The sequence below is a fragment of the Pristis pectinata genome, chromosome 1, assembly GCF_009764475.1.
Source record: "Pristis pectinata isolate sPriPec2 chromosome 1, sPriPec2.1.pri, whole genome shotgun sequence".
Lineage (NCBI taxonomy): Eukaryota > Metazoa > Chordata > Chondrichthyes > Rhinopristiformes > Pristidae > Pristis > Pristis pectinata.
Window position 1 is genome coordinate 84,824,288 of NC_067405.1, and position 26,844 is coordinate 84,851,131.

The 26,844-nt window shown below is 43.0% G+C and overlaps 2 protein-coding genes across 2 annotated transcripts in view; one reads left to right on the forward strand and one right to left on the reverse strand.

Moving 5' to 3' along the window:
- nusap1 (nucleolar and spindle associated protein 1) overlaps nt 1–17,751 on the reverse strand; it is a 30,482-nt gene extending 12,731 nt beyond the window's left edge. Inside the window, exons 1-6 of the mRNA XM_052019984.1 lie at nt 17,615–17,751; nt 17,408–17,476; nt 10,562–10,735; nt 10,281–10,467; nt 8,348–8,476; nt 7,416–7,528 (exon numbers count right to left, since the gene is read on the reverse strand). Of these exons, the coding sequence (XP_051875944.1) occupies nt 7,416–7,528; nt 8,348–8,476; nt 10,281–10,467; nt 10,562–10,735; nt 17,408–17,476; nt 17,615–17,689 (747 nt within the window). The 5' untranslated portion in view covers nt 17,690–17,751. The remainder of the gene's footprint in view (nt 1–7,415; nt 7,529–8,347; nt 8,477–10,280; nt 10,468–10,561; nt 10,736–17,407; nt 17,477–17,614) is intronic.
- Nucleotides 17,752–17,970: 219 nt separating this feature from the next.
- Nucleotides 17,971–26,844, forward strand: part of oip5 (opa interacting protein 5) — a 34,312-nt gene continuing 25,438 nt past the window's right edge. Inside the window, exon 1 of the mRNA XM_052023494.1 lies at nt 17,971–18,088. The gene's annotated coding sequence lies outside the window, so the exon portion shown is untranslated. The remainder of the gene's footprint in view (nt 18,089–26,844) is intronic.

The following is a 26,844-nucleotide window of genomic DNA, read 5'->3' on the forward strand; positions in this document are numbered from 1 at the left end:
GTTTCAGGGAGGGAGAGAGTTTCAGGGAGGGAGAGAGTTTCAGGGAGGGAGAGAGTTTCAGGGAGGGAGAGAGTTTCAGGGAGGGAGAGAGTTTCAGGGAGGGAGAGAGTTTCAGGGAGGGAGAGAGTTTCAGGGAGGGAGAGAGTTTCAGGGAGGGAGAGAGTTTCAGGGAGGGAGAGAGTTTCAGGGAGGGAGAGAGTTTCAGGGAGGGAGAGAGTTTCAGGGAGGGAGAGAGTTTCAGGGAGGGAGAGAGTTTCAGGGAGGGAGAGAGTTTCAGGGAGGGAGAGAGTTTCAGGGAGGGAGAGAGTTTCAGGGAGGGAGAGAGTTTCAGGGAGGGAGAGAGTTTCAGGGAGGGAGAGAGTTTCAGGGAGGGAGAGAGTTTCAGGGAGGGAGAGAGTTTCAGGGAGGGAGAGAGTTTCAGGGAGGGAGAGAGTTTCAGGGAGGGAGAGAGTTTCAGGGAGGGAGAGAGTTTCAGGGAGGGAGAGAGTTTCAGGGAGGGAGAGAGTTTCAGGGAGGGAGAGAGTTTCAGGGAGGGAGAGAGTTTCAGGGAGGGAGAGAGTTTCAGGGAGGGAGAGAGTTTCAGGGAGGGAGAGAGTTTCAGGGAGGGAGAGAGTTTCAGGGAGGGAGAGAGTTTCAGGGAGGGAGAGAGTTTCAGGGAGGGAGAGAGTTTCAGGGAGGGAGAGAGTTTCAGGGAGGGAGAGAGTTTCAGGGAGGGAGAGAGTTTCAGGGAGGGCGAGAGTTTCAGGGAGGGAGAGAGTTTCAGGGAGGGAGAGAGTTTCAGGGAGGGAGAGAGTTTCAGGGAGGGAGAGAGTTTCAGGGAGGGAGAGAGTTTCAGGGAGGGAGAGAGTTTCAGGGAGGGAGAGAGTTTCAGGGAGGGAGAGAGTTTGAGGGAGGGAGAGAGTTTCAGGGAGGGAGACTGAGGGGGAGAATTTGAGGGTCAGAGAGGGAGAGAGTCAGAGAGTTTGAGGGAGGGGACAGGAATTTGAGGAAGGGGGGAGTGTTTGAGAGGGAGAGTGTTCAATGGAGAGTATGAGGGAGAGGGAGTCTTAGAGAGCGAGAATTTGCATGTGGGAGAGGGGAGAGTTTGAGGGGGGAGAGAGTTTCAGGGAGGGAGACTGAGGGGGAGAATTTGAGGGTCAGAGAGGGAGAGAGTCAGAGAGTTTGAGGGAGGGGACAGGAATTTGAGGAAGGGGGGAGTGTTTGAGAGGGAGAGTGTTCAATGGAAAGTATGAGGGAGAGGGAGTCTTAGAGAGCGAGAATTTGCATGTGGGAGAGGGGAGAGTTTGAGGGGGGAGAGAGTTTCAGGGAAAGAATGAGGGGGGTAGAGAGTTTGAGGGAGGTAAGAGGAATTTGAGGCAGAGGGGGAGTACTTGAGAGGGAGAGCTTGAGGGAGGGAGTTTGATGGAGTGAGGGGAGAGTTTGAGGGAGAAGGAGATAGTTTGAGGGAAAGAGTGAGGGAGAGAGTCAGAGAGAGTTTGAGGGAGGGAAGAGGAGTTTGAGGCAGAGGGGAGTGTTTGAGCGAGAGAGTGCTTGAGGGAGAGTTTGGGGAAGGGGAGAGTTTGAGGGCGGGAAAGAGTTTCAGGGACAGTGAGGGAGGAAATTTGAGGGAGGGAGACAGAGGGGAGAATTTGAGGGAGAGAGTTTGAGGGTCTCTGAGTGAGAGTTTGAGGGAGGGAGAAGGAATTTGAGGAAGGGGGAGTGTTGAGAGGGAGAGTGTTTGATGGAGAGAGAGTGTTTGAGAGAGACAGTTTGCGGGAGAGGGAAAGAGCTTGAGGGAGTTTCTGTACAGGAGCGAGGGGCAGAATGGCTGCCTGCTCTTGCTTGAGGATAACTTGAGTGTCAGGAAGGAGCTAAGTTTTTAAATATATCTCCAGTTGGAGTCAGCGGGGAACACTGGGGAAAACAAGTCTGCAATCTTTTGTTGACTGACAGGATCGAGGAAGCAATGGCACAAACAGAAACAATGCTGATTCCGTTCTCCCCATTTACAGAGACTCCGAGGTCAGGAATTGATAAATCCAGGATGGACAAAATTGAAGAGAAGGGTTTGCCCTGAGAGTAAAGGGTGGGATGAAAGCAGAAGAGAGCAAATCTTAGCTTGGAAAAATCAAGCCATGGAATCAGTTTGAGTGGATTTGGGAAACATCGAGGGGCAGAGAACATTGGTGGGAGTTGTCTCCAGACCCACAAGCAGCACAAATCAGGGAATGAGACTTCGATATAACTCGGGGTAACACAGTGATGACCAGAACTGTACATGTGGACTGTGCAACCGAAGTCAGCAGTAAATGTGGAGGGCAAAGTGTACACTAAATGGGTTTTTGGAGCAGTGAGTTGAAAGAATGAGGGAACAGGTCATTTTATATTTTTTTCTTGCAGAATGAAGAAGGGCCAATAAAAAGGAGGTCATGTCAAGCGAAGCAGCCATTGTCGGAGTGGACAGAGTCAGAGTGAGTGGCTTTGGCACAACAGGTTTCGGCATCAAGAGGCGGAGACCATCTGCAACAATACTGGTGAGTAGCTGGTAAGTAAGGGTAAGGTTTACTCTTATTGTCATAACCTTTAAGTAGACTACAGCTCGGTCAGGAAAAAAAAGTTCAGCTGGAGGGCAAGGTGATGTGCTGCAGCTGCATGATGTGGGAGCTAGTGGACCCTGCTGTGGTGCACGGTGACCACATCTGCAGTGAGTGTTGGAGGAACTTCAGCTCAGAATTGATGAGCTGGAGACACAGCTTCAAACATGGCAAAGCATCAGGGAGGGGAAGTTATGTAGATGCTGTGCATCAGGAGGCAGTCACCCCTCCCCCTTAGAGCAGGTACTTCTAGGGTCCAGGAGGCAGACAGATGGGTGACTGTCAGGGGAGAGAAAGAGAAAGGGAGCAGGCAGACAGTGCAGAGGACCCTGGAGGCTGTTCCCCTCAAAAACAGGTATTCCGCTTTGGATGCTGTTGAGGGGGATGACCTACAGGGATCAAGCGGCAGTAGCCAGGTCTCTGGCACTGGTCCTGCTGCTCAGAAGGGAAAGGAGGAGAGGAGGGCAATAGTAATAAGGGACTCGATAGTCAGAGGAACAGACAGGAGGTTCTGTGGACATGAGTGAGAATCCCAGATGGTGTGTTGCCTCCCAGGTGCCAGGGTCCAGGATGTCTCTGATCAGGTCCACAGCATTCTTGTGCGGGAGAGAAAGCAGCCAGAAGTGGTGGTCCATGTTGGTACTGACGACATAGGTAGGAAGAGGGATGAGGTCCTGAAAAGTGAGTTTAGGGAGCTAGGCAAAAGGCTGAAGGATAGCAATCTCGTGATTGCTATCAGTGCCACATGATAGTGAAGGTAAGAATAGGAGGAGATGGCAGATGAATGCGTGGCTGAGGAGTTGGTGTAGGGGGCATGGTTTCAGATTTTTGGATCATTGGGATCTCTTCTGGGGAAGGTGGGACCTGTATAGAGTGGATGGGTTACACCTGAACTCGAGGGGGACCAATATCCTTGCAGGCAGGTTTGCTAGTGTGGTTCAGGAGGGTTTAAACTAGTTTGCAAGGGGGAAGGGAACCAGAGGGATAGGTCAGTGGAAGAAGTGCATGGAGTAAAGCCAGATCTAACATATAGAGGCACTTTGAGGAAGGAGAAGCAGAGTATAGGGTATGAAAGTAATAAGGTGGATGGGCTAAAGTGCATTTACTTAATGCAAGAAGCATCAGGAATAAGGGTGAGGAACTGAGAGCTTGGATAAATACATGGAACTATGATATTGTGGCTCTTACAGAGACTTGGCTGTCACCAGGGCAGGAATGGATACTGAATATTCCTGGATTTCAGTGTTTTAAAAAGGGATGGGGGTGGGGGGGGGTGGTGAAGAAGAGGAGGAGGGGTGGCGATACTAGTCAGGGATACTGTTACAGCTGCAGAAAGGGTGGATAGTGTAGCAGGATCCTCGCTAGAGTCAGTATGGGTGGAAGTTAGGAACAAGAAAGGAGCAGTTACTCTACTGGGAGTATTCTATAGGCCCCCTGGTGGCAGCAAGGATACTGAGGAGCAGATTGGGAGGCAGATTTTGAAAAGGTGCAAAAATAACAGGGTTGTTATCATGGGAGACTTCAACTTCCCAAATATTGATTGGCATCTGCTTAGTACCAAAGCTTTAGACAGGGCAGAATTTGTTAAGTGTGTCCAGGACTGATTCCTGTCACAGTATGTTGACAGGCCAACTAGAGGGAATGCCACATTAGATCTAGCATTAGGTAGTGAACTGGGTCAGGCGACAGATCTCTCAGTGGGAGAGCATTCGGGGGACAGTGACCACCGCTCCCTAACTTTTAGCATTGTCATGGACAAGGATAGGAGCAAAGAGCACAGGAAGATATTTAATTGGGGAAGGGCAAATTATGAGGCTGTAAAGTTAGAACTTGCAACTGTGAATTGGAAAGACATTTTTGAAGGGAAATGTACTATGGAGATGTGGTCATTGTTCAGGGATCTCTTGCAGGATGTTAGGGATAAATTTGTCCCAGTGAGGCAGAGAAAGAATGGCAGGGTGAAGGAACCATGGGTGACAAGAGAGGTGGAACATCTAGTTAGGAAGAAGGCGGCAGAATACTAAGGTTTAGGCAGCAAGGATCAGATAGGTCTCTTGAGGAATATAGGGTAGCAAGGAAGGAACTTAAGGGGCTGAGGAGAGCAAGAAGGGGACATGAAAAGGCCTTGGCGAGTAGGGTCAAGGAAAACCCCAAGGCATTTTTCAGATGTGAAGAGCAGAAGGATGACGGGAGTAAAGGTAGGACCGATTAGGGATAAAGGTGGGAAGATGTGCCTGGAAGCTGTGGAAGTGGGCGAGGTCCTCAATGAATATTTCTCTTCAGTATTCACCAAGGAGAGGGGCCTTGATGATGCGGAGGACAGCGTTGGTAAGGTTAATGTTCTAGAGTATGTAGATATCAAGACAGAGCATGTGTTGGAGCTGTTAGAAAATATTAGGACAGATAAGTCCCCGGAGCCTGACTGAGTATTCCCCAGGCTGCTCCGCAGGGCTAGGGAGATTGCTGAGCCTTTGGTTAGGATCTTTGCGTCCATATCCACAGAATACTGAAAGTTGCCTCACAGGTGGATAGGGTAATTAAGAAAGCTTATGGGATGTTAGCATTCACAAGTTGTGGGATCGAGTTTAAGAGCCGCAAGGTAATGATGCAGCTCTATAAAACTCTGGTTAGACCACATTTGGAGTACTGTGTCCAGTTCTGTTTGCCTCATTATGGGAAGGATGTGGAAGCGTTGGAAAGGGTGCAGAGGAGATTTACCAGGATGCTGCCTGGTTTGGGGAGTATGTATTATGGAGGAGAGACTAAGGAAGCTAGAGCTTTACTCTTTGGAGAGAAGGAGGATGAGGGGAGACGTAATAAAGGTGTACAAAATATTAAGAGGAATAGATAGAGTGGACAGCCAGCGCCTCTTTCCCATGGCACCAGTGTGCAATACAAGAGGGCATGGCTTTAAAGTAATGGGTGGGAAGTTCAAGAGAGATATCAGAGGAAGGTTTTTTACCCAGAGAGTGGTTGGGGCATGGAATGCGCTGCCTGGGGCAGTGGTGGAGGCAGGTACATTGGTCAAATTCAAGAGATTGTTAGATAAGCATATGGAGGAATTTAAAATAGAGGGATATGTGGGAGGTAGGGGTTAGATAGTCTTAGGCATGGTTTAAAGGTCAGCACAACATTATGGGCCGAAGGGCCTGTATTGTGCTGCACTATTCTATGTTCTAATATTTGCATTCTCCAGTTTTGCAGTACCATACTTGTCCCAAGGAAGAATAAGATAACGACCTCTACAACTCCTACACTTACTTCAGCAACCTAGGAAGTAGTTTGTCCAAGCCAGGTGAATTAACTACTTAAAATACCACCAGCCTTTTGAGATACCTCCTTGATTTTTAATCCTAGTTTTCCAACAATTTACTCATTTACAGCAGTTCTGGCACCATCATTTCCTTTGGTCGACATTGATGCAAAGCAACCTAGTTACCCACCCATGCGTCATCTTCCAAAATGGAATTAAATTTGATTGCAAAGTTGTCCCACTGCTCTGCTGTGTGTTGTCTAGTGCAGGGATGTGGTTCAAGTGTTAAAAACTATGGGATAGTTAATAATAAAAGTCTTAGTGGATTAAGTTACTAACATATAGGCATAAATGTAGACTTAGTATTGGGAGCAAAGGGATCAGAAATTCCATCCCCACACCACCATACTGCCACACAGACCAACACTAAAGCAATATTCCAAACACAAATTGCAAGCAGAATTGATCAAAACAGAATCAATCACAATGTTTGAGAGAATTAGAATAAAACATTGAAAGTTTGGGGAAAGAGCAACAAAATAGAAATTAATCAAGTCTTGCAATGTGGCATTATTGACCCCATGTCCCTGTAAATGTCTGTGAAAACAATGTTAAAATAACCCAATAAATGCTTTGAAAGTTTTTAGTTATTGAGAGCTTGTGAGCAGTTTAAGGAAACAATTCTATTATGGAGTGGTTTGGACAGGAGAATTGGAGAAGTTAAAAGTTCCAAAAGGCAGAAGCCTTGAAATCTTGCTATTTTTTCAGGATGCTAATCAGGCCCACTTGTCACAATGATAGTGCATTGCAATCTTAGGCAAGTGAAAATTCTGAATGAGATGAGATTTTTGTCCTTAATGTTCTCCTTCACTAAAAGGATCCTTTAGTACTAGGGTAGTGATTAGATAACATCTGTAGTCTACCAATCATATTTTTCTGATTACTGGTATGATGCATCAGATCCTACTGATTTTGCTAATTACATTTTATAGTCTTATGTAGACTGTATGTGTAAAATATCTGACCAAACTATCATAATCAAGTCTAATTAACCGCCGTTTATACAAGCTCATTTCCTAACAATGGCCACTCTACAGACAAAGAACAAAACCTTTAGCTGAGTACTGGTGTCTGTAAGGAGGAATCAGTTGAAACAACTTTGTGGAGTTCAGCTATGACTCCACTGACATTAATGTCCAAGTACCCGATACCACACAACATGGTATACTTGTCCCAATAAACAAGCATTTACAGTCCAAATATTCTGAAAGATCCCCAGTAATTCTTTGCACATTTGATCAAACAAGCAAGGAGAACAATACGTTAATTTGGGAATTAATTTCACATTTTCCTACATACTGTGATTGGCATGAATATTCATCTATGACCACATACACCCCCTTTGGAAACTGCACTCGAACCTTGTCCACAACTCAGTTGAGCATGAACAGTGGCTGGAGGTCCAGGCTGGTTTCACTGACAATAAAGTTGACCACATAAAAGGGAGGTACGATTACCCTTGAGAATTTGAAGAAGACAACTTTACCTACACATACAATGCACCTCTGTGTATGGTTCATTAGACTCACCTTCACTTGTTTGATAGAATTACTAAAAACTTCAAGACGTTTCCGTTTCCGTTCAACATACAAGTCAATTGACTCCATCTTGTTGAAATTCGCTTCGTGAATCTTCTTCCAGTCTAAGAATGCAAATACCACACCACATCAGAATCACACTGATCCCAGAATTCCAAATAAGACATGTTAATGTGTGGATATTGATTCCAATGGATAGCATTCCAAAAATATAGAGAGATACAAGAATTACAAATATTGCCCTCATCTACTGAGAGTTTTAACATTTTTTTAAAATATTTTAAAATATTTCTTGTCTTAAGGTCTTTCTCTCACTTTTTGGCAGACATTATACCTTTTCTACTACTGACTTTAAGCTAATTGGCCTACAATTATCTCTTTTTCAACAGACAGGAATTACATTTGCTGCTTGCCAACTTCTGGCCCCACTTCCTTTGCATAAAAAATTCTTCATCGAAGGAATGCCTCTGACATCTCCCATTTCTCAGAGTATCCACAGGTGCAATCCAATTAGACCACATCCTTCTACATTGTTTGGTTACTTATCTTTTTATCTTTCCAAACTATGAAGTTCCTCCCAACTTTACTCTGCAATTTCTCCATTAGTAGCCTCTTCACTAAAACTGATGGGAAGAATGTTTAATATATTTCAACTATTATCAACTCATTACTGGTTAACTGTTGCATGTATGGAACTCAAAAAGGCATTTGACAATACCATAAACCAGTAATGGAAACTGGAAGATCATTTAGATCTTTGCATTCAAGTGGCCAATCTCAGCATTTCTATTACCAGGTAAACCAGTGATTAATGTGTGTTAATCTTAACATTAGTACTGCAAGGCACCACACACATTGCCACTCCAGTCTATAATTTCCTTACATCAAACTGTTTTTATAAGCAATCACAAATATTTTCTTACCAGGAGTAGCATTTTTTAGTCCAGTTTTTCCAGCAATGCTGGGAGTCTTTAGTCCAGTTTTCTTGGCTGCTCCAACATACACTGGAATTTTGCCACCAGGAACAAGAGTCTTTGATTGACCAGCAGCCCCTAAAGTACAAACAAAACCAGTTGTTAAATGCTTTCCCCAAACACAAGGTTTGCTGTAGGGCCATGCTGCACCCCATCTCTGATCTGCTTAAGCAATACAACGTATAATCTAGTCTTCTCGATCTTGATTTTAAAAAAAAATCACCCCCGGCCCCCCACCTCAACAGTGATGCACTTAGCTGCCACAGCATCAGATCCTGCAATTTCCTTCTCAATTGTTCTCTCAAGTTCATCCTTTGACACTCTACAACCTAGCTCCTTGACTACCTGCTTTGACATCTTATTGTTAAATTTTGTTTAACAAGGTTACTCAGAAGCATTGAGGCACATCACTATGTTAAAAGGTGCAACACAAGTTTTGGAACATGGAGACAATAAAAAAAGGATTAGTGTAAATCAGTGCAAATGGGTGCTTGGTGGCTGTCATGGCCAAAGAGCTCATTTCGGCACTGTACGATCCTATAAATTGGATTTACAAAAGAAACTGAAATTTCTGGCAGTGCCTGGCACACAACACTGTTTCAGAAGGGCAGACTACTAATACCTTCACTTTAATTTGAAATTTTCAACTCTTCTTTCTCCCCTCCTTTTCTAATGTTTATCATAGTTCAGACCACCTAGTGCTGTACAAATACATGTGCACCAATTGTAAGTTTCCTCAACCCCAGGTTACACTTCTTTGGGAGGCAGAAAATGCCAACACCCAAGTGTCTGCATTCATTAAACCTACAACAGGTACAGGTGATCCCTGTGTCATGGGAGGGTTCCTTTCCTAGAAAGGAGTCTGCATTGCAATTTTCCATAATACGAAGCTGCATCATCTTTGTATGCGTCAAAAAGCGCAAGTTGAAAAAGGTTTTGAATTTATTTACTCTTCCCCCCCCCCCCCCCCCCCCCCCACCGCCACAAATTCTGCAAGAGCAAATTTCCATTATCAAAATGGCCTTAACACAGGGTTGTTTGTATTTAGTTATTACCATACAGACATTGAGATGTTTCCAGTAGTGGAAGAGTCTCCAACAAGGGGATGTAGTTCCAAGATATGGGGACAGTTACAAGGAATTTGTTCTTGCAGAGGGATGCACCTCTCTGGAATTCTCTACCCCAGAGGGTTTTGGAGGCTAGATTAGAGGTGTTTAAAAAGGGGAAGTAGATACACCTTTGAAACATCAGAGAATTGAAAACTATGTGGAACTGGAGTATGGAAGAGGAGGAGTTGAGGCCTGATCAGATCAGCCATGTAGCCCACACCTGCTCAATTTTTTTTCTTGTGTTTTTGTGTTCACATCCTCAAGAGGTCACTCCCTGGGGCTCTGAGCTAATGACCCACTAGTGGCATGAAGGTGGAATTTGGGTCACTTTCAACAGCAACACACACACAAAATGCTGGAGGAACTCAGCAGGTCAGGCAGCATCTATGGAGAGAAATAAACATCTCGACCCGAAACATTAACTGTTTATTTCTCTCCATAGATGCTGCCTGACCTGCTGAGTTCCTCCAGATTCCAGCACCTACAGAATCTCATCTCCCCATTTGGGTCACTTCTGCTAGTTTTGAATTAGAATCTTGAAAATGCAGGACATGTGTTTCCACCTTAGTTAACGATTGTAGGGTCCGAATGGCTGATTAAAATACTTTGTTTCTGCATGATAATTAAAGTCACTTGCAAATGTTTCTTTCTAAAATAACAGACTAAGGAGGGTTAGAAAACTAACCAGTTTATAAAGCACATTTTTAACAATTCTGTCCCAAAGAATTATTTCAAGTACGTGTGATTAAGCTGAAAAAACTGCACAGCACTACCTTTGGATGTGGCAGTTGCTTCCTCGGTTGGTAAATGTTTGCACTGGGTTGCAGCAGCATTCTCATCAGCTATTCTTTCAGTCCCAGTGTCTGCAGAAAGTTCAAATTCTGCATGTCGCTTTCTTTGTTTCCTCTTGGAGTCTGACCCCTTTGTGTTTTGACAATTTTCTGAAAGAGGTGAAACCACCTACCAAATATTTAATAATAAACATTTAAAATATTATGGAATACAATTGTAATGTAAACTCCACATTATTCAGTAGATTAAACTGCGACATTACCATTGAAGGCTGTTCAGTTTCAGATGTTGCCTGCTGATGTCCAGATTCATTCTGATTTTCTTTCTGCTCTTCCTTGCTTTTATTTAACAGCCTCCCCTTACCCCATCGTTTAGTCACATAAGCATCTTCCCCTTTTTTCAAGATGGTTGTATTACATTTATCATCTTCTGAAACCTGGAAACAAGTGAGCACACGTGTACATATGCTTCAGCAATACAAACACAGCATGCACAAAAGCCATTAAGTTTCTTGTGCTTCACAAAAATATCAAATGCAAGTTTCACATTCTTTTCACTGAAGCCAAGAGTGTGGGGCAAGCACAGTAGTGTAGCGGTTAGTGTAACACTATTACAGTGCCAGTGACCCGGGTTCAATTCCTGCCGCTATCTGTAAGGAGTTTGTACATTCTCCCCATGTCTGCATGGGCTTCCTCCGGGTACTCCGATTTCCTCCCACATTCCAAAGACGTACGGGTTAGGAAGTTGTGGGCATGCTATGTTGGTGTTGGAAGTGTGGCGACACTTGTAGGCTGTCCCCCAGAACATGATGCAAAAGATGCATTTCACTGTGTTTTGATGTACATGTACTAATAAAGCTCTGCCTTCAATACAATAATACCGAGCAAGCTTGTCACAACTCCGAGACCTAGGACTCAACACCTCCCTCTGTAACTGGATCCTTGACTTTCTAACAAACAGACCGCAATCAGTGAGGATAGGCAGCAATTCCTCCGGCACAATTATTCTCAACACTGGTGCACCTCAAGGCCGCATCCTCAGCCCTCTACTCTACTCCCTATACACTCATGACTGTGTGGCCAGATTCTGCTCTCATGACTGTGTGGCCAGATTCTGCTCTAACTCCATCTACAAGTTTGTAGATGATACCACCATTGTAGACCGTATCTTAAACAGTGATGAATCGGAGTACAGGAAGGAGATAGAGAGCTTAGTGGAATGGTGTCATGACAACAACCTTTCCCTCAATGTCAACAAAACTATAGAGCTGGTCATTGACTTCAAGAAAGGGGGTGGTGTACATTCACCTGTCTACATCAATGGTGCTGAGGTCAAGAGGGTTGACAGCTTCAAGTTCCTGGGAGTGAACATCACCAACAACCTGTCCCGGACAAACCACGTAGATGCCATGGCCAAGAAAGCTCACCAGCGCCTCTACTTCCTCAGGAGGCTAAAGAAATTTGGTTTGTCCCCTTTGGCTCTCACCAACTTTTACCGATGCGCCATAGAAAGCATCCTATCAGGATGTATCATGGCTTGGTATGGCAACTGCTCTGCCCAAGATCGCAAGAAGCTGCAGAGAATTGTGGACACAGCCTAGCGCATTACAGACACCAGTCTCCCCTCCTTGGGCTCCATCTTTACCTCTCGTTGTCTTGGTGAAGCAGCCAGCGTAATCAAAGACCCCACCCACCCGGGACATTCTCTCCTCTTCCATCGGGTAGAAGATACAGGTGCCTGAGGGCACGTACCATCAGACTTAAGGACAGCTTCTACCCCACTGTGTTAAGACTATTGAACAGTTCCCTTATACAATGAGATGGACTGTGACCTCATGATCTACCTTGTTGTGAACTTGCACCTTGTTGCACTGCACTTTCTCTGTAGCTGTGACACTTTGTACTGTTATTGTTTTTTTTAAACCTGTACTACATCAATGCACTCTGTACTAACTTGATGTAACTGCACTGTGTAATGAATTGACCTGTAAGATCGGTTTGTAAGACAAGTTTTTCCTCTGTACCTCGGTACAAGTTACAATAAAAAACCAATACATGCAGTCACTGATCAGTGCAATTGCTGCTACATTCATTAGGCCTCCATTCACTGTCAAACAAAGGTTAGAGCTTCAGCAATTTTGTTACTTTGTTGCTTACAAAAGAGACCATAAGTTTATTATAAACACAAAGGCAACATAGGCCATTCAGCCCTTTGCACCTATGCCATTATTCAATATGATCATGACTGATCTAGTGACTGAAGTTCACATGCAGGATCCCCCAGGGTTATGAAAGCCTGAATACCCTGTACATATGAATGAGTGTTTGGGAGACTGGCAAGATGGATTTGCCTGCTATTGCAGGCATCATCTGCCAGGTGGGAACAGCACTCACTCACTGAGTCAGTGAGGCTGGCTGGTGGCTGCTCTTCCTGCTCACTCTCCCATCATGGCTGTTTCTGTGATCCTCTCCCACACACAGTTTTTGTTCATTTTTGAAATATGAACAGTTCTCAGGAACGTAACCTTGTCGTAAACTGAGGACTGTCTATACCTGGCTTTTCACTATTTTCAAAACATTTGTTCAAGGGATAATAATGTAAATGGTAATGCCAGCATTTAACTTTCCATCTTTAATCATCCTAAACTGACTGGCTTGCTCAGATATTACAAAGGGTAGTTAAGAGTCAGTTCTGAAGTCCTATTTGGTCAACAAAGGATGAAGGGGACAGATTTCTTTCCCCACGGTGAACCAGATGGATTTTTTATGACAAGGCAGTTTATCCCATAGCTCATTATACTAGATTAAGGTAAATATATTTAAACACATTTAATAATTCTACAATTGATAGAATTTAAACTGTCAGCTCTAGATCAATAAAGCCTTGGTCTCTGGTACTAGTTCATTAACTTACCTACAATTCCAGAATTATAATCCCTTGCTATCTTCATATAAACACGTTAGCAACTTTTGACTTTAAAAAATCCATGAATCTCAGATTTAAAATTAACATCTGATGAAGGATCTTCAACCTGAAACATTAACTGTTTCCCTCTCCACAGATAGAAAACATAGAAAAACTACAGCACAATTCAGGCCCTTTGGCCCACAAAGCTGTGCCGAACATGTCCCTACCCTAGAAATTACTAGGCTTACCCATAGCCCTCTATTTTACTCAGCTCCATGTACCTATCCAACAGTCTCTTAAAAGACCCTGTTGTATCCACCTCCACCATCGTTGCCGGCAGCCCATTCCACGCACTCACCACTCTCTGAGTAAAAAAAAACTTACCCCTATCTCTTCTATACCTACTCCCCAGCACCTTAAAACCTATGTCCTCTTGAGGCCACCATTTCAGCCCTGGGGAAAAGCCTCTGACTATCTACCCGATCAATGCCTCTCATCATCTTATATACCTCTATTAGGTCTCCCCTCATCCTCTGTTGCTCCAAGGAGAAAAGGTCAAGTTCCCTCAACCTGCTTTCATAAGGCATGCTCCGCATTCCAGGCAGCATCTTAGTAAATCTCCTCTGCACTCTTTCTATGGATTCCACATCCTTCCTGTAGTGAGGTGACTAGAACTGAGCACAGTACTCCAGATGGGGTCTGACCAGGGACCTATATAGCTGCAACAATACCTCTCGGCTCCTAAATTCAATTCCCCAATTGATGAAGGACAATACACCATATGCCTTCGTAACCACAGAGTCAACCGGCGCAGCCACTTTGAGCATCCTATGGACTCGGACCCCAAGATCCCAGTGATCCACCACATTGTCAAGAGTCCTACCATTAAGACTATATTCTTAATCTATATTCTTAATATAGATGCTGCCTTTCCCTCATTTTAGTTTTATATCATATTTCCAATATCTGTAGTTATCCAATTTTCATGAGAAGTGATTTGGAGCTTTACGAAAAAACTAGCTGGGCAGGCATCACTTCACAGCTGAACATCAGACATTGACATGTTTGATTGCTCTCTTAATAAAGCTGGGACTGAGAATTGATTTTTGCAACAAGCTTATCCAATAAGATAAGCATAATGACACAGTTGTACATCTGATGCAGAATCTGATTGATCACAAGGAAATCTGAAGCAAAGACCCAGTTTTCACAAATGTCATTGTTATCACACACTTCCATACCGACTGTTAACTTCAAATAATGTTAAGAAATTGGTGCAATTTTTCCATGCAGAAATTGAGCAATTCAACAAGAAGGTGGTTCACAGTGCAGCTGAAAGATCAAAATGTTTTTAATGGCAAAAAGAAAAGCCTTTGACCTACCTGGAGGATGTTAACTGGCATTGTTATCTTACTTTCCTGACTGCTCATTTTATTAATCTAAATGTGTAACTCAAGGAAAGAGTAACTTCTGAATGATGTCTTTCTTTTCTCTCTGCTGTATTGAACTGAAATTTTTCTATACCCATCTGCAGCAAGGTGATCTTTTACCGTCCTGTCTGCCAAGTGTTTCCTGAGCAGCCACAGGAAAGTTTCAGAATTTACTTAAGCAATGATTCTCCGAGTTTTGTAGAGTTGCAAAAGCACTGAAGTTATCCAGAGCTAGAAGTAGTGGAAAGGTTAAAAAGTCATCAACCTTACAACAAATAACAGGAGTCTGCTCTATTCCTGTAGTTGTCATGATTCAGAAAAAAAACTAAAAAGAGAAACCATGCATTTTCTTGCCCTTTTTGGTGATGCATTCCATTTGTGAACATTGTTGTGGAATCTCAACAAATCTATATGATGCATTCAGAACAGAAGAACTACAGCTGTTCAAAAAGTGGCTCACCACTGAAGGGCAATAAATACTGACCTTGCCAGCAACATGTACATCCTGAAAACAAATGCAGCATCTTTTAAGAGCACAAAATAATCCTGAAGTTAAAAAATACTCCTAGCAAGACTAAAGCCCGATATTCCTAAAAAACATCCCCCACGAGGAATGTAATATGGCACATTAATTGTGAGAAAGCACTCACCACTAAATTTGATTAAATAAGCAATCATTTTAATTTGCAAAGCAAGGGATAGCTTAAATTTGAAAGAGCAATAGTAAGATGATGGTTACATCAAAAATTCAGACAGCTGATTCTTAAAATAAAAACTGCATAGAAAAATAACACTGTCAAGTACAATCATAATTATCTCTATTTTAAATAAGGAAAGCACTATTACCTTGCTGTTTTGAAGCAATCCAACCAGAAAATAAGTTGTTAATAAACTTTGGATTTGAGTCTTTATGCATGTGACAAAAAAAAATATCTAATTACACATGTCTGAGAACATGAACTCCATCTGCCACTTGACAGCCCAGCTCTGCATCCTAGCAATATCCCTCTCAGCTCTGACTGCCCTCCACACTATCCACAACACCGCCGATCTTAGTGACGTCCGCAGACTTACTAACCCAGCCCTCATCTAAGTCATCTATAAATATCACAAAAAGTAGAGGTCCCAGAAGTACTTCTTTCCCCCCTCCCTTAGGTCCAAAGTGAAATGCCTCACATTTGCCTGCATCACATCTAATGCCACCGTGTTACAATGCTACTTATCTTTATACCCGAATCAAACTTGGTTACAGGCAGTCCCCGGGTTACAACAGGATTCAGTTCCCGAGTACTGTTCATAACCCGAACTGCTGGCATGTTGGAAATGAACAAAAACAGTGTGTGGGACAGGATCACAGAAAGAGCTGTGACGGGAGAGCGAGCAGGCACAGGAAAGCTGCTGCCAGCCGGCCTCACTGACTCAGTGAGTGAGCTAGTGAATCTGCTCAGCGCTCTCAGCTCTGCTCGGCTCCACCCAGCCCCCGATTGTTGCTGCTCATTCACATGAACGAGTGTCCATAAATCAGGTATTCATAATCCAGGGAGGGCATGTTTGTCTAGCCCATTCATTTCTTCCAGGCGACTCCTTGCACTCAACTAGTCTTCTAAATTGTTAAGATTTTAAAAGGAAATTGATGAAAAAAACTAGTTAGAATGTTTACAGTGTCATGTAGCCCACATCTCTATTGTCACTCTTGCTCTTTCTGGCAACTAGAGCTCCGTAACTAGTCCTGTAGCACAGTAATTTCCTTCTGCTATTTACACATTAGGAAGCAGCAACTTCTAAGAGCAAGTTAGAACTCTGCGTAGATCACATTTGTTCTCAACATACAAATTCCTAGTAAGGATGAGCAGAAACACCAAAATGTCAAGCAATTGCTATAGGTGACAAAGCACACAGAACCAAATTCATCATCAAGGGCGTGAAAGGCATCAACGGATTGTATTGACAGATTACCGGAGAGACTGGGCATCTTAATTTATCTCACTTTAATTGCAACATAAAAGATGCTAAGCAAATAGGGAAAAAACAAGCACCAAATTGGCAAAACATTGAAAAAATTCTTCCATATCCACACATTATAACTATTATTCCAATTAGCTTGAAGTGTAAAATTAACACTGCTTGACGGTGTCAAATTTACAACTCTCTGTATCTAGGCCTATCCAGATTGTAAATGAGTGAGCCATCACCAATGTCCTGTAATCCTCATCTCCAAGATAGCACCAGAAACAGAACGACCAAAAATAAAGTTAAAGCCAATTTGTTGTGACCTCTTGCATGTCAGAATTCAATACCTCCTTCTGATGGTGCCTTCAGCTAAATCTCCACCTCCCCTCTCTCCTTCAAAAGGAGCATCTTAAAATTTGACCATCCATCTTTGACATTCTGGAGAAATATTAAAACATAGACCATTTGATCCATTAAATATGTTCATTCTTTGTGGAGCAACACCCGTTCCCTGCTCTTTCCGCATAGATCTACAAAGCATTTTTCTATCCAATTATGATCCAGTGAACCAGTCCTCCTTTCAGGCAGAGATTTCCAGATCATATCCAACTCTTCTAAACAATAATAAAAAGATTGTCTGCACATCCTCTATGTCCTTTGCCCATCCATTCAAACCTGTACCCTTTGATCCTTCTTAGATCAGCGAATGAGAACAGCTCCCCTCTATTTACTTTATCCAAACCCTGCAACAAATGCCTTGCATCACTTTGTAATTTTAAAAACAGTAAATATTTTTTTCTAATGACACTTCACACTCGTACCTGCACATCAGCGTTGTCTTTCGGCTGCTCTCGGAAATATTCTTGCAAGAGTTTACATAACTTATCCGCCTGTGTTTAAAAAAATGGAAGGTTAGTGGATTGTGCATGTTTAAAAGAATCGGTGCATATCGCGCCACTACCAGCATGTCCCCTAAAGGCTTTGCAATAGTGAATCCACCCACGGCCGGGTCCCGAGCTCCCACTCACCTTCAGGTTCGCCTTCAACCCGCATTGCTTGGCGAGCTGCTGCAGCTCGGAGTACCTCAGACCGTCCAGCTCCATGACCACTCAACTACCAACTCGCGCTCCGCTCACTAACGGCACGGCGCCAGTTTGAATTCTCCCTCGCAGGTCGCTCATTGGCTAGAGGGAAGGCGCGCCGACCCAACTGACACAACGCCAGTGATGTATTACAATTTAATTATTTAATGTATTAAATTTAATTTAATTTATAAATATAATTATAAAATTATAATTAAAATTATAAAACTATTAAATTATAATTATAAAATATAATTATAATTATAAAAGTACAATTTAATGTATTACAATTACAACACAACAGCAGAGGGCGGGCAAAGGAAGGGTTTTTCTGGCGGCTGATTGGTTGCTTCGGAAAGACGGCGATGGCAAACACCACCTTTCCATCGGTATGAAAACAGGAGACGCCGGTAGCACTTGGTAGGTAGAAGTAGTTGGTGGGTTGGGTACAAGATCTTTCATTAGAAGTGGGGAAGAGAGAAAGTAAGTTAGTTTTAAGTTGCAGAGTGGGTGGGAGAAGGGATGTAGAGGGCAAATAGAATAGGATCACACTGGGACTTTGTTGGTGTCGGATTGGCGGACTTCCCCGACTATTGGATGTTATTTGCTTGGTAAAATATAAAGGAGTGTTGGAAACGGTACCTTAGTCAGATTAAAGATGACAGGGGAACTGGGACCCCAGCAGGTTCGAATGGGAGTATGGCAAACGTTATCTGATGGGCTAAATGCTTAACCATTGGAGCTTCTGAATGGTTGGATAATGGATTATCAGAGTGTTACTGTACGTCTGGTAGGGTGAGGCTGGGGTTGTATGGGGGATAAACTGAAGCTGGAGCCATTTGCTAAGGAAAGATGTGAATTTTGGGCATCACCTCATTAAAGACAAGATGGGAAACAAACTACTGAGGGGTTTCTATAAAGTGAAAGAGATGGCAATCCCACTGGAGGGTGGGGGAGAACTTTTGGCATTCCTGGAAGAGATAGGGCAGTTAATTCAATGGCAAATGATTTTTTTTTAAACTGCACATGCTGGAAGTCTGAAATAAAGACAGAAAATGCTGGAAACCTACACCAGGCTAGGCAGCATCTACGGAGAAATAAACAGTTTCACTCAATGGGAGTATGTCTTTATTTGCAGCTCTCTATGAATAAAGGAAACATGTAAGTTTCTGACTGGGTTAAGTGGGACAAATGCATAAAAGTATCCTAAATGAAATGTATAATCCAGTTGCCTGTAAAGTAGTAAGAATGAGGCATTTTCTAAGCTAGTAGCCCTCATTGCTTCATATAGGGCATTTATCGTAGCAGCAAATAAAACCCAAGGTACTTGCAGGAGTTTGACAAGCAAAAGTGTTGTAAGTAAAACCAAAGGCTTGTTGAAATGGTGCCAGAGAAGCAAAGAGGTTTGGGGGGTGGGGGGGAATTCCAGAACATGGGCCTTGTTTTGAGCTCAATTTTTTTTAACCAATATGTAGTAAGCCCAAGCAAAGGGTGAAGGAGCAATTCTCATTTAGTATTTGGGATTGAAGTTGGGTGGGAAAATTAAATCGAAGAATCAAAATGTGTTTTATAAGCATATAAAGGGCAAGAGTTTGGGCTCTTGAGGATCAAAAAGGGGAACCCATGTATGGAGACAAAAGATTGCCTAAGGTTCTTAAAGAATACTTTTTTTAAGCTATCCTCACAAAGGAGGTAGAAAGTCCCAACCAGGTTAATACTGGATGGGATAAATATTTGAGGAGAGGAAGTATTAATGGGTTTAGATTTTTTTAAAGTGAATTAATAGGATGAAATAAATCCAAATGTCATTAAAAGAAACAAGGGATGAAATTGTAATACTTCAACCGTCATTGGTCCCTGGTCACAGAAATGGTACAAGAGGACCAAAGGACTGCTAACATACAGTTATTTAGATAAATAGATTAATTATAGGCCAGCAGCTTTACCTTGTGAGGAGCAATAACGTTTACTTAGAAAGGCACAGAATTGTCAAGGACAGTCAGCATAGATTCATTAAAGGAGGGCCATGTCTGCTTAATATCTTATTTCTTAATACTAAATACAGAATGAGGCCATTTGGCCCATTGGGTCCATGTCAGCTCCCAGGGGAGCCACTTGACTGAATTTTTTGAGGAGGGAATAAGGAAGGTGGGTGATATTTGAAGTAGTCCATGTTGAGATAAAACATCAGCCATGATCTTGCTAAATGGTAGAACAAGCATGACGTAATGAATGGGCTACTCCTGCTTCTGTTTGTTATGTATTGAAATACAATCAAGTCCATACAGATTATCATTGGCCTAGAAAACACATGCAGGGAATTAGGAGCACTGCACATGTTTTATGCCTTTCATTGGATCAGGAACACCTAGTCATTGTTGCATGATTTGTTACCTGCTCAAATGACTAGAAACAATGTGAATTATGAGTTGCCACTAAACATATTGATAAAGCAGTGGATAAGTTAAGAAAAAAAATTGAAGGATGAATTTAGAGGCTTTTAAATGCTTTGAACAAAATGAGCAGCAGATATTAACTCAGTTTTAAGCAGTTATGCTAACAGACAGTATATCCATACAGGTCCTCCCCAGGTTATGATCACCCAATTTGTGTATGGCTTGTAGATACAGACAAGGTTCTGGGAGACCAGTGGGATCGATTTGCTGGCTGCAGGCAACTTCTGTTGTGTGGGAACTTAGTTCATGGCAATATCTGAATGGTTGAGTTAAATGCCCTGATTTAACTACATGTTGCCCTGGGTTGGCCTATGTTTTTATTTAAATGTATTGCTGGGTGGCTGCAGTTCCAATTTGCAAACTGTTTGGGTTTGTAACCTGGGGAGGACCTGTATTTTTCTGTTGAATCAGTGAAGAAGATTCTTTGTATTTGTGTTGTATTTTAGCAGCATCAATGGAATGATAGAATTACCACAGGGAAATTCTATTGAAGCAGCACAAGCTCTTTTGAATCTGTTAGATCAGTGGTTTTCAACCTTTTTCATGCTGTGGACCCCCAGAACATGTCCTTGTTAGATGGTGGACCCCCAAAGTCCACAAAATCAAACAATCGATAATTCATGCATACAACACTTAAATTACTGCACATAGTTGCTAGAATTAGAGAGTATTTCAATCACTGATAATTACCAGCAGTGTCTTTCAGTGTTCAGTTAAATGTGAAGGTTGTGCCTGTTTTGCACTGCAGGGTTTGTCCAAACATGGTGGTATGTGTGACAAACATACGCATATGTCATCCTCAATATTCAGTCTTGATCTGTATTTAGCTTTCATGGCAGTGACTGCAGAAAATGTTATTTTGCACAAGTAAGTGGTTGCAAATGGTAACAGAACATTGACGGCTTTGCTAGACAGCAGTGGATACTCCTGGGAACATGCTATCCAGAGCGACAACAGTGACATTCGGTTGAACTGCAAGCGCAAAGTCCTGTCAGATGACAGTTCAGCCAATTCTTCTTGTTCACGTCCAGTTAAATCAGTAAGCATGCATTCAAATGGATTTCGAATCCAATCAAACATGCTCGTGTCATCGTCGCCGAAATACTCATGGAAATAATCATAAACCAACAACTGCGCAGCACTGGCAACATCAGTACTTTCATCAAGCTGAATCGCAAATCTGATTTGCTGAAGACATGCTATCAGCTGGCTCTATATCTCTTCTGCCATATCGCCAATTCTTCTGCTTACTGTGTTATCAGACAGTGGAATGGCTTTAAGTTTTTGACTGGATTCTTTTCCCAGTACAACTTCGCACATATCTACTGCTGCAGGCAGTATAAGCTCTTCTCCAATTGTGTGAGGCTTTCTGGAACGTGCTGTTCCTAATGCTACCAAATATGATGCGCGAAGAGTCTTATTTACAGTGGTGCAGGCTGTCATTTTGTCTTTCTGCTTCAGGTACAGCTCCTTTTGCTGCTCAAAGTATTCCTTCGGCTTACTGGCAATATCTGGATGCACTGTTGTTAAATGGCGCTTCAATTTCGCTGGTTTCGTTGCATCGTTGGACAGTGTTTGTAAAGACACAACACGGAGAGGTTGGTCTGCATTTGTCCCCACTGCAATGAAGCCATGTGAAATGTATTCTGGATCGTACTTGCATTGTTTTTTCTTTCAGTCACCCTTATCCCCTTCGTCATCAGAATCTTCCGGTTTCTGGTCAGCTTTTCTCTTCAGAAATTTCTCCATACTCAGCAATACACGCTGGACAGTTTAATTACTATTACTGATAAACAAAATTGTCAAAACTAATCTAAAATTTACATGCTTGTGCACCTTTTGTTTAACAGTGACGTCACTGTGGCGTAAATGCACGGTAAGTAAGCAATATTATTAAGGCACACCAATGTCACTCAGTCTCGCTAACACTACAGTGCACAACAGAATAGTAGTGAGTAGTGAACACTACTGACTACTCTGACTACACAAATCAAATATTAAGCGGCAGCTTACCAGAAGGGAACACCATCTAAGTCTCTAAGATTGTCAAATATTAAGCGGCAGCTTACCAGAAGGGAACACCATCTAAGTCTCTAAGATTGTCGCCTATAACAGATACGGCCGATTTTCTGAATAGTGGAAAACTGGAGCAAGTAAGCTACGTCTTTGTAACAGGCCACTTTTCCATTTTTTTTTCTTGGCTTGCTCGCAGACCCCTGGCAACCTGCCCGTGGACCACGGGTTGAAAACCTCTGTTAGATAATGGCTTTAACAGTACAAACCTTGTTGGAATTGATAATGTGCTAAAGTGATATCTGATAAGAATCATCATTCTGTTTGCATTGAAAGAAAAATAGCCTATTTTGCAAATGATACAACATGTTTGTTGTTTAAAAAGCCATGCAAAACCTTCCTGGCAACTTGGACTTCTTGAGAAAAGAAACATGCACTGTAGCTGGTTTGTGCATTCTGCTAAAGGACAAGCAGTTATATAAAACATTGGATGGCACCACTTAAGATGATTTTCTTAGCTGCACTTGATGGTTGTTTGCAGTAGATTGTGGCAAGTGGCCTTCAGCCAAGCTGCTTAATGGAACACTGCTATTTAGATACTGACAAATAAAATCTACAACAAAGCCATTTTTCTCTACCTGAAATTTAAAAACTGCAAATGCTGGAAATCTGCAACATAAACAGAAAATACTAGAAAAACTCAGCAGCATCTGTGGAAAGAGAAACAGTCAAATGTTTCGGGTGTGCAATTCATCAGAACTTTTTCCATAGATGCTGTCTGACCTGCTGAGATTTTCCAGCGTTTTCCATTTTAGTTTCAGATTCCAGCATCTGCAGTTTTTTTTTTAAATTTTAATTTATTGTTAAATACACTTCCAGCACTCTTTCAGGAATGCCAGGCTTGAAGCGCTCTGCTTTCCAGTGGGATTTCCACCTGTTTGTTTCACCTTGTTCACTTCAGTGGTTTCTCTTTCCCTCCTTGCCTTTAGTAAGGCATTGACCAAGACTACCTTCCAATGTCACTTAGCTTTCCTTAGCAAATATATCTGACTCGCCTCTCAAAGGTTTGTACTCAAATTCTACCCTTCACAATTTGATCTCAGCCAGGATCACAGGTATGCTCCAGCATTTCTTGAGGCAGTGTTCTCATCACAGCCTGAGATCCACACTTTATTCCAAGCATGCACTTGTCCTCTCTTTGCAATATCACCAGCTAATTCTATTCAAAGCTCTCATGGTCAAAATTCCAATTCATTCTCTGCCACAACTGGTGCTACAGCAGATTTTTTTTTCCTTCCTCACTGATGTCAAATATCACAAACTTCAATAGCTTGTCTTCAGATACTGCTTCTGACCCTTCTCTCCCTGCCCTTCCCTGTAATCCCATTTCCCTCCATAGTTCCACCCTATGCTGTATTTTCACCATCCTTTCTGATCTTCCCCTCTCTAATCCCAAACAATCAGTCCTCTGCAGAGGCCTTGGCTTTGTCTTCCTATGTCCCCATCTCAATGCTGGAAATACTCAGCAGGTGAGGCCCTGTCTGTGGGAAGAGACAGTTAACATTTCAGAATGGGACTTATTAGATTTGAAATTTGCAAAGAGATGGCTTAACCTCAGCCTCATTTGCATTCCCTCAAGCTGCTAGCAAAGTTTCAGAGCAAGACGTGATAGTAAAACCATCAAAAAATTTCATTCCTAAATGTATATGCTTATAGAATCATAGAACAGTACAGCACAATACAGGTTCTTCGGCCCACAATGGGCCTCATCTAAGACTATCTAACCCCCTTCCTCCCACATATCCCTCTATCTTAAATTCCTCCATATGCTTATCTAGCAGTCGTTTGAATTTGACCAATGTACCTGCCTCCACCACCGCCCCAGGCAGCGCATTCCATGCCCCAACCACTGTCTGGGTAAAAAAACCTTCCTCTGATATCTCCCTTGAACTTCCCACCCATTACTTTAAAGCCATGCCCTCTTGTACTGAGCATTGGTGCCCTGGGAAAGAGGTGCTGGCTGTCTACTCTATCTATTCCTCTTAATATTTTGTACACCTCCAGCATGTCTCCTCTCATTCTCCTTCTCTCCAGAGAGTAGCTCCCTTAGTCTCTCCTCATAATGCATACTCTCTAAACCAGGCAGCATCCTGGTAAATCTCCTCTGCACCCTTTCCAACGCTTCCACATCCTTCCTATAATGAAGCGACCAGAACTGGACACAGTACTCCAAGTGTGGCCTAACCAGAATTTTGTAGATCTGCATCATTACCTCGCGGGTCTTAAACTCAATCCCACAACTTATGACTGCTAACATCCCATAAGCTTTCTTATCTACCCTATCCACCTGTGAGGCAACTTTCAGGGATCTGTGAATATGAACCCCCAGATCCCTCTGCTCCTCCACACTACCCAGAATCCTGCCATTAACTTTGTACTCTGCCCTGGAGTTTGTCCTTCCAAAGTGTACCACCTCACACTTCTCTGGATTGAACTCCATCTGCCACCTCTCAGCCCAGCTCTGCATCCTATCAATGTCCCGCTGCAATCTTTGACAAACATTGATACTTCTATGAATATGTTTTAATTTGCAAAGTCAATTTATTTTTTTATATTCAATTTTTGGGTAGCATCTGGACCTGTCAGAGATAAGGAAAGTCTGAGATGTTTTTCTTTATTTTGGAATCTATAATTGATGCATTTGTTTAGAGTGAATAAGTAAATTGCTAACTAGAGCAGTTATAAATCAAGTTTTGTTTTCTTCTGCACCCCACTCCTCACTTACAGTCCCACAAAATCATTCTTAAATTTAAAAATACAAAGTTTTTGTCCACTTTGCTTCCTATCCTAGAAAGGAACTATGCATTGTATGTTTGAATGCTTGAAGAAAATTGTTGTAATTACAAGGTAAGATTAGTGCTGTAACACACACTACAATTTAAATGGGTGTTACAAACATGTTTAGATTTCTGGTAACTCTAGTTCCAGATCGTATCCAAAAAAAATCACCACAGATGATAAATTTCCAGTGTGGATGCATCCTCCTCCAGACATTTTATAGAAAATGCTGTGGTGGTTGATGGGGCAATGAGTCAGAGCAATACGGTAGAGATACTGTCTCTTCGACCCACTGTGTTTGTGCCTATTAGTACCATTAAAATGGAGAAAGTAGTAGCAGGCTGAAAGATTGATAAATTCCCAGGGGCTGATGAAATGCGTTGGGGCTCCATCAGAAATTTTTAAATATTCGTTGATCACAGGTGAGGTGCCAAATGACTGGAGGACAGCAAATGTGGTTCCCCTTTTCGAGAAGGACAGTAGGCCAGTGGAGTTATTGAAAAAATTGAGGGAGGGGATTAATCTACATATAAATCAGAGATTAAAGACTGTCGGCATGGCCTTTAGGGAGTGATCATGTCTAATCAATTTGAACTGAATTTTTCAAAGAGGTAACAAAGTGTGGTGATGAGAACAGTGCAGTTGATGTAGTCTACGTGGACCAGTAAGTCCTTTGACAAGGTCCCACATGGGAGACTGTTCCAAAAGGTAAGACTTCAGAGGATCCAGGGTAAGTTGGCAAATTGGACTGAAAATTAGTCTGGTCATAGGAGGCAGAGGGTGATAATGGAGGGATTTTTTTTCAATTGGAAGCCTGTGACCAATGGTGTACCACAGTGCTGGAATCCTTATTGTTTGTTTTATACATTAATGATTTGGATGTGAATGTAGGAGGTGTGATTAGTAAGTTTGCAAATGATATGTAAATTGTTGCTGCTGACAGTGAGGAGGGTAGTCTTGTGCTAAAGAACAATATTGATTAGTTGGTAAAATGGTCAGAGCCATGGCAGATGGAATTTAATCCTGATGTGTGTGGGATGATGCATTTCAGGAGAACTAATAAGGCTAGGAAATGCATAATGAATGGTAGGAACTTAAGTATAGTAAACCTCCGATAATTCACTATCCAACTATCTGGAAATCCCAATGGTTTGCATTGTGGCGACTCACCGTCTAGTCGGGCGAACCGGCTCGGCAGTCGGGTCGCGCGGCGTCGGAGCGACGAGGCCCAAGATGGCGGTGGGCCTCATCTTTCCGAGTGACGGGGAGAACCCGCGCGCGGGAAAGTCCTGATGACGTAGGACTTACGTCATTGCCGGTTGTTTTGGGCGGGAACATTCTCCCTTAAAGGGCCCGCGCAAGGCGGGAAAATAAACAAGTTCTGTTTGGCAATCCTCCGAGTAGAGTCTTGTTTTATTCCGCGGTAGCAACCGCTACATTGGTGACCCCGATGGTCCAAACGGCTTTTGGACCCGCGAGATGGACGACAGCGCAGCAGCCAACGCAGTGGCCCTCAAGCTGCCCACCTTTTGGACACTTCGGCCCAGCGTCTGGTTTGACCAGGCTGAAGCGCAATTCCACCTTTGGCAGATCACCTCCGACTCCACGAAGTACTACCATGTGGTTAGCTCTCTGGACCAGGAGACAGCCGCCCAGGTTGGAGACTTCATCCAGTCGCCTCCGGAGGAAGATAAGTACCCGGCTTTCGAAGACCTTTTGATCAGGACCTTCGGCCTCTCCCGTCGTGAGCGCGCCGCCCGCCTGCTTCATCTGGATGGCCTGGGGGACAGATCCCCATCCGCCCTAATGAATGAGATGCTGGCATTGGCCGAGGGACACAAGCCATGCCTGATGTTCGAACAGGCCTTC